Source organism: Python bivittatus, unplaced genomic scaffold, assembly GCF_059951505.1.
Source record: "Python bivittatus isolate LINGU-HERP-01145 unplaced genomic scaffold, Pbiv_v1 ctg000480_np1212, whole genome shotgun sequence".
NCBI classification, from domain to species: Eukaryota; Metazoa; Chordata; class Lepidosauria; order Squamata; family Pythonidae; genus Python; species Python bivittatus.
The window spans coordinates 60,863,838-60,876,181 of NW_028277075.1; the positions used below are offsets into that span (position 1 = coordinate 60,863,838).

At 39.8% G+C, this 12,344-nt stretch overlaps 1 protein-coding gene across 1 annotated transcript in view; it reads left to right on the top strand.

The window, feature by feature from the left end:
- The first annotated feature begins 1,963 nt into the window (after nt 1–1,963).
- TRPM5 (transient receptor potential cation channel subfamily M member 5) overlaps nt 1,964–12,344 on the top strand; it is a 55,691-nt gene continuing 45,310 nt past the window's right edge. Inside the window, exon 1 of the mRNA XM_007422230.3 lies at nt 1,964–1,990. Within this exon, the coding sequence (XP_007422292.1) occupies nt 1,964–1,990 (27 nt within the window). The remainder of the gene's footprint in view (nt 1,991–12,344) is intronic.

Consider the following 12,344-nt stretch of genomic DNA (forward strand, 5'->3'; position numbering starts at 1 on the left):
TGAAGTGGTTAAGGCACCAGGCTAGAAACCGAGAGACAGTGAGTTCTAGTCCTACCTTAGGCATGAAGCCACCTGGGTGACCTTGGGCCAGTCACTCTTTCTCAGCTCTAGGAAGGAGGCAATGGCAAACCACTTCTGAAAAACCTTGCCAAGAAAACTGCAGGGAGTTGTCCAGGCAGTCACCAGGAGTCAATGCTGACTCATTGGTGCACACACCCAACTGTTATTAACATTTAAAGAGTTCTGTTTTTATATTTTTTAAAACACTATTTTTTCTACAAGCCTTGTACCTACAGACACAAAGAAGCTATTTTTTTTCTACAACAGTCGTACTTACAGGCACAATTAAAAACATAACATACCAAAATAAACATATCACTATACGCATAAAAAGACATCTGACATAGACAACTGTTCTGAACTATAGTATAATTTTGTATGCTTTTCTATGCTTCTCTCTATGCTTTTCTTTGAACAGTCTGAAGTTGGCTATGATTAAACTAATCCTTTCTGCATACACAAAAACTTATAAATGCACATATTTAGGCAGAACTTTCCCTGCAGAAAGCAGTTTGGCAACAACCTTCAAGTGTTAGATTTCCATTACAAGACCATAGGACTGCTGCAAAGATGGATATCTCATGTTGTTTTTCCTTCCATAATGGCAAGTTCAGTGTATAACCGTTCCTTTCTTTCATTTGCCCAGCCCTTGGAAGCAAGGTGTGCTCAGCAACATTATACAAAGAAGAGATGAAGATGATAGTTTAGCCATCAGAAAAGAAATTCGCCTAAATGTCAGAAGCATCAACAAGTTTTTATGGATATGGGATTGATCATCATACTGATGTTGTACAGGTAGTCCTTGTTTAGCAACTGCCTCATACAGCGAACGTTTGCAGTTATGACGGTGATGAAAAGTAACTTTGCGACCAATCCTTGCATTTACCACCTTCGCAGGTCTGTAAAGCAAAGGAAAGCTGAAGTAAGATCCTAAGCACAGTTGTGGTTTCACTTAGTAGCTACTTCACTTAAAGATTGAGTTGTTGGTTCCAACTGTGGTCACTAAACAAGGACTACCTGTACTCCAAATATCCATATGACTGTGGCTAATGGCTTACACGGTGACCCCAAATTGGTTCAGGAGGAGTGACAACTGAAAGGTAAAATAAGCAAAGCAGGCAGAAAGCTACATTTTCTGTGTCCTCTGCAGTGGACCTACAGCAGGGGTAGGCAACAGTTTTCTATTTCAGAAGAATAAAGGGGGCAAATCCAGAATATAACCTATACAGCGTGGAGGAGGCGTGTATGTGTGTGTGTGTGTGTATGTGAGATCCCAACCCACACCCTTCTGGGGTCTTAACTCTCACATGCGTCTATACTTGAGTTTTGGGCTATCTGGATATTTGGGCAAACAACTCTCAACTTCCACACCCACCTTTCCCATCCCCTGCTGCTCCTTGGAAAATCTGTCTTCTTAGTCCACTGCAACATGGATAAAATATGTTTTGTCTTTTGTCACATTTAAAATTACAGTTCAGCAGCAACTTTTGGAGGGCTCTGAGGGTTGAACCCAAAGTTTGGAAGACCCAAAGCCTGTGATCATGAGAACTTGGGTTATTGCTCTTCAGAGCAGTAGCAATTCAACTGCTTTTGACAATAGCAGCGAAACAGCTTTTGATAGTTGTTTGCCTTTTAAATACTTTTGGTTACAAAAAAAAAAAAAAAGATTTGCCTACGTTTTGCATGTTCACTTATTTGACTGGTTCTCTCCCCACCTTGAAACCAGTTATTTGATTAGATTCCTTTCTCACAGGGACAGATGCTGGCTATTTCTACCACCATCCCTGCCACAAGATTCAGAAGCAAAGAAAATTTGAGCAAAGCAGGAGCAGCCTCTTTCATAATAGAAAAAGCAAAACCAATTATGCTTTAATTACCCTGTGCAGCTGCAGCATTGCAAATCATGGCTACCAAAAAGGATGGTCAACAGGTAAGACAATATTTTTAATATATTTTTTTCTGTGCCTTCAAGTCTGTGTTGACTCCAGGTGAGTGCCTGCTTGAGTCCCTGCAGTTTTCTTGCCAAGATTATTTCAGAAGTGGCTTGCCCTTGCCTCCTTCCTAGGGTTGAGAGAGGGTGACTGGTCCAAGGTCACCCAGCTGGCTTTGTGCCTAAGGCAAGACTAGAACTCATGGTCTCCTGGTTTCTAGCCTGGTACCTTAACCACTAGACCAAACCAGTACTCAGGGCATGTGGTTGCTAAGAATCTACAACGACTTGATGGCACATATTCAGTCAATCAATCAATTGCTGCATCTTGCTACACAAAATGTAGCAATATTTCATGCTATTGTGTCAGTCATATCTAATAAAAGGTAGTAGACATAGAATATATCCAACCTTTTGGGATAACTCTTTAAGCATGGAGGTATATAATGAAAGCAGCTGTCCTCATAGGACATTGCACTGTAATGATAGATGGCCTATGTTTTAATATTATCTGTCCTGCACAGAGACTAACTCTCATCCAATGGCACTATATAATAATGCTAATGTTGGCCTGACCAATCTCTAAAAACACAGATCTAGACTAGTGAATGTGGCCAGTTACCTAATGTCCATCCATGTATCTCCACAAACGCTTTTCTAAAATAAATGTGTCAATTTCTGATGCTTGGGTTTTTCCCCCCATTGCTTTGGATACTCAGTTGAAGCATCTGAATTTGAGAATACCATCTCATATGGTTCTGCAGTGCTTTGAACTGAATTCCAAAAAAGATCCTTTGCCTTGCTTGAAGCACCTGTCTGCAACTCTTTAAAACAACACTCCAACACATCTTTTCCAATCTTAGGTGTACCCAGGGGATTTGAAAGAATCCACTGGAGTTGTATGGCCAATAAATTTAAAATAATAATAATAATAATAATAATAATAATAATAATAATAATAATACCCCAGTGAGGCTGTACCTTGACATGGTTGTAGTGCTTACATGCTTCGAGGAGGATGAGAGCTATGCCAGAGGTTCAACCATACTGGACAGGTCTCATCAGGGGAAGCAGACGAAGAGTGTCTCTCCCATAAACAATATGGTGAGACGTAATTTACAGAAACCCATACTGGGTTGGTTGTTGCTCGGGTCAACAAGGACCACGCTAGGTGTTCTAGTTCCTGGACATCTGGTGACAGGTGGGCTACAGGACTCAGGACTGTTGGCTGAGCAACCAGGTCAGCAGCTGCAGGACTACTGGATGAAAAGTTGTTTACCCGTCATAAATATACAAAGATTGAAAACAAAGAAATAACGATCTGCTATTACAAATCAAGTCCAACCAGAAGAGGATATCTGAAAAAATGCACCAGTTCTGGAAAGAACAACATACAGAATGAGAAATAACACAACAGAGGCTAGCAGATCAACGTCAATTTATAATACGAAATAAAGTATCCACACAAGTAGAATTGGAAGAACTACAAAGGTCTACCCAGAAAGAAGCCTTGCCAGAAGTAGCTCATACAGTAGAGGAAAACCACAGGGAGTCAGCAGTAAAGGAAGCCAGCACAGCTATTGAATTGTTTTCATTCCCAAACCAGGCACCCTGTCCTCTGCCTTCTCCTCAGAAAGAACAAAGCCCTCTACCTAAAAGATACACAGCTGGAATAGTGGACTGGACTCAAGCAGAACTAGAAGCCCTGGACAAGAAGACCAAAAAAGAATGACAATTATGCAGCAATGTTGACAGACTCAAATATCCACACAGCGATATTGACAGACTCTACTTACCAAGAAGCATAGGTGGGCATGGAATGTTGCAAGTACTCCAGACAGTTGAAGAAGAAAAATGGGCATTAGAAGAATATCTGAAGGACAATGAAGAAGATGCACTGAAGGTAGTATGCCATGAATACTTACTGAATACCAAAGAAACCAGACTGGCCTACAAGAAAGACCAAATGAAGAATAGAAAAGAGACATGGCAAGGCAAAGTATTACATGGCCAGTACACAAAAATATGAGCAGGCAAAGCAGATAACAACAAGACCTGGCAATGGCTAAGAGCAGGAAAGTTAAAGAAAGAGACAGAGGGGCTAATTCTGGCTGCACAAGACCAAGCCTTAAGAACAAATGCATACAAAGCCAGAATTGAGAAGACAGCAACAGACAGCAAATGCCACATCTGCAAAGAAGCTGAAGAAACAGTGGACCACCTAGTTAGCTGCTGCAAGATCACACAAACTGACTACAAACAAAAGAGAATATCTGGAATATTTCTTGCAGATATTCCAAGCAACCATCATGGATTGGAATATCTGCAAGAAATACCATTGGCCTGCAAGCAAGAATTGGTGGGACCACAAAACAGACAAAATAATAAAAAATGAAGAAGCTAAAGTGCTCTGGGACTTTAGAATTCAAACAGACAGGCACCTGCTACACAACACTCCAGACTTAACAACTGTTGATAAGAAAGACAAAAAAGTCTGGATAGTGGACATTGCAATACCTGGAGGCAGCAGAATAGAAGAGAAAGAACTGGAGAAAATCACAAAATACCAAGACCTGCAAATACAAATAGAATGACTGTGGCAAATGAAAGCAAAGATAGTGCCAGTAGTAATAGGCACCTTGGGTGCAATCCCAAACCATCTGGAGCACCACTTAAAGACCATCAGAATTGACAAAATCACCATCAGTTAATTGCAAAAGGCAGCTCTACTTGGAACAGCTTACATCCTGCAACGATACCTTTAACACGGTCAAACAACATCTGCCTATCCCAGGTCCTTGGGAAGGACTCGATAGGTGGATAAAAATGCCAAATCCAGTCTAAACATCTGGCTGATTGTGCAACCAACAACAACAACAACAACAACAACAATACCCAGCCCCATGGCCTCATGATTGATGTTTTGGATGTTTATTTTGGATGTTAACTGTACTGCATTTAGCAATACAATCTGTTTATACTTTGTGAGCAAGAGTCAACTAGAGTTGACTACAACAGTCAACTATGTTAAAATTAATGAACATTTATTGAAGTGGCAACAACTAAATCTATTCAGCACTGAATATTTTGTAAACATTTATATCTCATTTTTAAAGAAGGAGGCTTTGTGACATGCTGTTCAGATTGTAATTTCCAAATCTGCTACCATGAATCACCTTAACAACCAGTTTAACTGAAAAAAAAATGGTCCATGCTAACCAGAAATCGTAGCTTCTCAGGTTTGGACAACAGACTTAGAAAAGCCACAGATTATGATTAAAAGGTTATATAGGAAGAGGGATAAAATGGCAGCGTGTATAGTCATGTTAACCAAGCCCAGCAGCTTAGCATATTATGTGAATACAGTCATATTCTCCCAATTTGTTCCTCTTTTGACATTTCCTGGCATCAAGGAAAAATTCTAAAAACACAGAAGGTATAGTCCAATGGTGCTGAAACTAATCTATCATGGAGAATGTAAGATAATTTAGCAGATATTTTTTGCTTCTTTGGTAACTGTTAACCTGGAATTTCTAATGGATTGTTCTATTTACACTGTAATTTTGATGAAATGGTAATGGTTAAATACCATGCAACTTTCTGAGTAATGCATTTCTACCAGATAGATAAGATATTAATGTTTTAATAAGCTACATTAAAAACTGATTTTGGAACAGTGGCTGGAAAATGAAGTAAGAGATATGGGTAGTGAGGTACGAGATACAGTTTAAACTAAAAGCCTTCAAAATTGTTTGGAATACTTCCAGAAAGTACTCAGATTTAAATGTTTCCAATTTTTAATATTAAGATAGCATTATCTGATTATACAAGATGTAAGAACAAGCAGTAAAAAAACCCCTTCCATTAAAAATCCCTTCCTATTTGTTTTTTTTTTTTTTTTAATATTTCTAATAGAAGATCCTGCACACAATTCAGGTAATTTACTTGTTTAAAACAAAATTTCCAATCAGGTTCTTTTAAAAAGTGGGTTAACAATACTTTATATTGTCCTGGATACTTAAAATTCGTTTAATCGGAAATTAATGCAAATGAATGGAAAGCAAACATTAATAACCTCAACAACTATGGGGCAATGTAATTGTACCATGATACTAAAATATAATAACTTATTAACTGTTGCAAACTAGTCTAACAAGCTGGCATCAACTGGAAAACAGCAACTAACACCACCTACATGTAAGGACATGACTCAGCCTAAGTCAGACCCAATCATGACCTCAATCAGTCTTTAGGTGATTTGCTTACTATAATTTTGAAATAGGCCATTTGGCAGTAATGATCATGCAGACAGTAAGTAATAAAAAAATAAACCAAGTTTGTTATATCTCTTTGTGTGAGATACCTTGTTATTTTAATTTAATTTCCAGCTGGGGAGAGACCTAACTTTTCATATCCTGCTTTAAGTGATAATACTATCCTAACACATCTCAAGGCTTCCTCGTTTTACTTTGCTCTCACAAATGCTATAGAGGCTTGTAGTGCACTGTGTATATTTAGCTTAATAGTAGCAATCAATGCACAAGAGTTGGCCTTAAGCTGGTTCAGAGAGAGGATAGAGACTTCCATTTTGAATGGACTGGCTATTAAAAATCAATACCAAAAGTTCATGTGGGTTAAAACCAGCTAGCTCTCTTTACTAGAGTAACAGAAGTATCACAGAATGACCCCTTCAACTTGTTCTGGGCACGGGATATAAAACTAATTTCCAGTTACTGAATATGGCATTTTAAATGCAGCCAGCCTTGTTTTCTCAATACTTTTTTCAAACTTTCTAATAAATATTCAGCTTAGGTGAAAAATGAAACCAGCCTTGGATATTGCCCTTTTCAGAACTCAACCTGAACAAACCTGTGCTTTATTAGTTGCCCATGAAGGAATTAATTTGTCTTGAATTGTTTAGTTTTAGCTGGCAGAATGGGAGGGCAGTGCCAGTTAGCTCCTAAACCCCAACTGAAATAGGAATTCCTCTAACCTTCCTGTGCAAGCAACAAGCTTGATCTCCATCCTCCCACCTCTTCTCAAAAGTTCCATGTGAAGAGCAGCTCTTTTCCAAACCAATGTTTACAGCATTCCTTTGCCCTTGTTCATGAGCCCTGTACTCTGGATCCTGAGAGATGACTGTTCATTCTCACTTAGGATTCTGCAAGCAGTCCGTGGGCCATCAGCAGCTTGGCTGGGCTGCCTCAGCAGTGTTGGGCAAGCAGAACATTTTCTGCTCCTTCTGAAGAATTGAGGACAGCAAGGACCAGGACCAGACCAGCCCTCCCTGGCATTGGCCATCTGTTTCATGGAGTACTTGGGAGAGGCATGGGTGTTATTTCTTTTAATATTTTGTGTTTGTTTGGTATACCTAGGTGTACAGTATAAATATCCAAATATTGTAAACCCAATTGGCCTCTTCATTTCTCAGAGCAGCAACTCAACACCAAATACAAAAAGTAGATATTTGACTATTGTTGTTTTAGCACAACAATTTGCTTAGGTGCTCTTCTTGTCCTGAACTGTAGAGCATAAAAGACATGTGCGGAAGTGTGGGTCACCTGACTAAATGTCCACAAGAGCCAGGAAACTGAAAATAAAGAGGACATAGAAGTTGGACAATTACAGAATACAGAACTAGACATCCAAACTTATGTACTCAGTGCAAATTAATATCTGTGGCCTTACACAAGCATGCTGGGTTTGGGGATTTTAACTTTCTCCTTCCCTCTGTTTCTTCTCAGAACTATCTTTTCTCTATCACTCTTCCCTTCAGGATTTCACCTGTGTATACTTTTCCGTCTCAGCCCTGTTTACCAATTATCAGGCACTCCCTCTGAGTTTTTAAATTCTTCCATGTTTGGTGTTATTCAAGTTCCTTCCCTCCTCTTCCTCCTTGTCCTTCTCAGCAGCACTCAGTTCTTCTCTTATTGGATCAGGCTTTTCTTTCTGATGAGTTAACATTTGCTTTGTACACACAGAAGTTGTGCTTTTGTGAGCATTCCCATGCTGCTGGGTTCCTTTCCTCTGTAGTTAAGTTACAGAAGAGTTTGTGATAATGCCTTAAGAAAACTAATCACAGAGTAGCAAAATACATCTGTATGGTGACCCAGAGAACATGTCCATCAAGTCACTACAAGTCAAGCTCAATTCAAGGGAAACTCAGCTTTAGGGTGAGAGTCTTACTGGTGAGAAGCACACAGCTGCATTTCCTCTGGAAGATCTGCTTTGCCATTTGTAGATCCAGGGAGATTCAGTGGTTCACATAACTCTTTACAGTCTTAGCTAGTTTCACAACAATGACTGCTTCTAAATAGTATTGCATTGTATTGAAATAAAAGATGTTGTACTACTTACACATTTGCCTCTGGACCCAATTCAATAGGCTGGTTCTTAGTTTTAAAGCCAGTAAGAACCTGGGACCCAAAATACATGAAAGGATACCTCTCCTTATAACATTTTAATTGTAAATTAAGATCTGCAGGGAAGACTTTTCTTAAAGCAACATTGACTCTTTTGAATAATTCAACCTAAAAAAACAACAGCTTGTACTGTAGAGCCTAACAACAAACCTGTATTGCTAGGGAGATACATTATATTTCATAAGCAAGTCTGAAGAGGAAGTATATACAAATGCAATACCCCTTTTGCATGAAGAAGAAAGACTGTGTGCATTAAGATGACAAGCCTTGTTAGGGCAGCTTCATCTGCTTTGTTTTTAAAATGGAGGAAAACCATTGAAATCTGAGTCCTTTTGCATACTAGCGCTTACAGTAAAAGCTGGTTTCCCATAGAAAAATTGACATTGCACTAAGCTAAAGTTGATTGTCAAGGCTTGGTTGTGACAGAGCAACTTTGTCATGATCACAGGGGCACACTTAATGGCTTTCAGGGGCTAAGGGCTACAGCAGGCGGAATGTAGCAATCATTGCAGATCATGAATTTTTTGTGGAGTGTGGGATGGCTAGGGTTTTAGATTTTTTTACTTCAATTGTTTATAGCCTTTTTATTCTTTTCTATCCACCTGAGTGTTGGAATGTAATTATGGAAAAATGCTCAGAATTTCGTCCATCCATCAGAAAGATAAATCTCTGAAAACAGAAGAGACCCACATCTGGTGTGATAAGAGAAACCAACAAAAAACAGCTCAGGTTCAAAAACAGGATGGAATCTGTGGAGGACAGAAATCCTGAAAAAAAAAAATCTCCCATCCCTATTAGCTCAGAAAGTTGCTGATTGTTAGAAGTCCTATCAGCCAACTTCATCTTTTGAATTATTCAAAAGAGTCAATGTGTGCTTTAAGCCTGCAGATCTTAATTTACAATTAAAATGTTATAAGGAGAGGTATCCTTTCATGTATTTTGGGTCCCAGATTCTTACTGGCTTTAAAACTAAGAACCAGCCTACTGAATTGGGTCCAGAGGCAAATGTGTAAGTAGTACATCTTTATAAGAAATGTACAGCTAGAATGCTTTCAGCTGTTGGCTCCCCAGCCCTCTGCTTGAAGTCTCTGAAGAAGAATGCCCACTCTGACTCAGTGATGGCCATATAATGGGGAGGGGAGTCAAAATTGCCAAGATGGTGGATGGAACCTCTTGAGAATGGACCTGTGTGGCTCTGAAAACTCAGACTTAAAAGTCTTGAGGAAGTTGCATCCTTCTATCAACTTCCAACTTTGCTGTGTTCCTGGTTTATCTATGCTTGGTTAAACGGCTGGGCTTTGATTCTTTCATTGACCATGGACTCTGCCTCATCTCCTGCTTGAACTTCATGTATAAACCTTGGCGTTTTTTTGTTTTTTTGGCTTAGCTCTTTTCTGAATTTCCAGATTTCTGCACACTTTACTTGGTATGAGCCTGCCATGACAAGATTCTACACATGCAATGAAGATGAAAGCTCCTTGGACATATTACTTCTTAAAGTAGTCACACATTTCCTCTAATAACTTAGAAAAGGTTAACTATATTAAGGTTTGAATGATGCACACATTCAGTCAAACATTAATTCCACCTGCCCACCCCCTTTAAAGATTACTCTTTTGAAGTTCTTCAGATTGTGAAAGCCCTAATGATCCCAGAATAATTTCCAGCAATTCTGCACCCAAGAAAACTTTTCAGAACATACCTGCAACTGAAATACAACACTTTTCTAGGAAATGAAATTCATAGACTTGGCCAGCAGAAGTTGTTGAAAATATTTGAAAGATTTAGATAGAAAAACAAGGTGGGAGGAAATAAAAGAATGTGGTCAGTCCTGTCCCAGACTGTATTTGTAGATAGCAGGAAGGAGAGCTTCCAGATATTCAAATTGTATCTTACCAGTTACAGAATGGTACAGAAGAAGAAATAAGCAAATTTTGACAGCCTCCCATTTCCAGTAGTAGAAATTCCAGCTCTCAAGGCAAAACTCTTTCCATCCTATCAGAAACACACAGATCCCTTGGCCAGTGGAAGACAGGAAAGAAAGCACTTAGGCTGTCTTGGGGCACATCTTCTATGACATGCTAACTATGGCATAAAGACATCTGGCTAACCATTTGTAAAGGACATATCATGACATGGCCTTTTTCTCATTTTCAACCCACCATAGAGGTAATTTAATTTGTGTTTAGCTGTCCCAGTTTTAAATGGGTATTTCGCCTCTTTACCTGACACAAGTCTTGCTTGATGAATAGTGTACAACTCCTTGTTGCCTATGTAGTTGATTTTATGGTCAGGGGCTGGGATCTACCCAGCTCCCCTTAAGCCATTTTAGGCTGCTGTGGACATATTGCCTTCTTTCCAGTACCCTGTTTCCCAGGGGGCAGTTTGCTTTTGGCAGTGGGACAATCTGGTTCTTAACTTGCTAATATCCCTGTACCAAAAGGCCAGCTCTTCCCACTTCTGCTACCCCAACAGACATGAAACCAAATCCAAAGGCTTCCAGGCTGCACAGTGAGGCAAAAGAAGCAAGAGGAAGAGATGTTTCTTTCCCCAGCAGGTCTCCTGGTACCCAGAGCTCCTCTATGGGTTCAGAGACCTGGAAGATCACTCCCTCCCCTCTCTTGCCATCTTGCCTAGCAATGACAGCTGACCCCAAGGCTCCAAGGGCTGGGTAGGGTGTCAAGACAAGGGTGGGGAGCCAACTCTCTTTCAAGTCTCTGATCTCACAAAGCTGAACCATGAGATAGGAGACCTGGCAAGAAGTGTCAGTTCCCTGTGGTCAGTACTTGTTAGTCTTAGAAGCAGCTCACAAGTTCTGTTGGGGTGGTGTAAAATGCAGGGGTGACCCCACAGGATCTGCCATATATTGGGATACTCTAAATACGGGTTTAGTGTTTTTTTAGAAGAGAGCTAAACATATGTATAAGAACAACTCACAGCAGTAGTACCAAGGTGAAGAGATAAGGAGCTATCTCATTGTACCTCACAGCTTCTCCCCCTACGGTCAGCTGTTTTTAGAACTATTTTTAAAGATATATTTAGTGTTCATCTGAATACTATCTAACAGAGGCTGTGGGGGCCATGTAGTGAAGTAGGATCTCTCGCATTTTACTGCACTGATCTATCAGTGCATGTCAGCTGTTTCTTGGACTGGCAAACTGGTGTGCTAAGCTGTTGGCTTTATGACTACGTGGATCAGCTGCAAGCCCAGTGTTTGATCCACAGGATGATTGGGATCAGGGGGGAAGGTGGCTGCAATAAACCATGCTGAACACATTTGCACAAAGCATATGCAAAAACAGGGCAGGTTTTGACAGATGGCTATACTCACTGGTATAGCCATCTGTCAAAACTCACCACTTTATCTACCCCGGTCCCAGCCCCATCTTGCCTTAAAGAGAGTTGATACTTTTCCCACTGGCTGCTGACACTTAGTGGAAAGGCATACAAAGCCATGGGAACTCCCCAATCGCTTTCTTTAACTTCTCCTGCATTAAAACTATAAGGACAACAAAATTCATTGGCCTTGTTAACTGAAGCAGAACAGAATTCAGCAATCAGGGTAGTACAATTTATGTTGGCATATTTTTCTGGCTGACTCAGGGAATGGGGAAATAAACATGAATGCAGTCATGAGGAAGAACACTTTTTATAAATTAAATGGAAAGTAATTTACTGGGTAGACTTATCATTATCATCTTAGCAAGTGCTGTTCTGTGCTGCCACCTACTATCTATTCTTGAATATTGCAGTACACTGACTGAATAAAAACAATGGTGCTAATATTGGGATCTTCATACAAAGCTGTGTTCTTTGAGTGGATAGTAGGTACTAACAGACCACAAGGTCTGTATTGTGATATATACCTTCTATATAGTTTATAGGGCTGTAGGCTCTGCTTCAGATGCAATTATGGTAAATCAGTGCTTAGA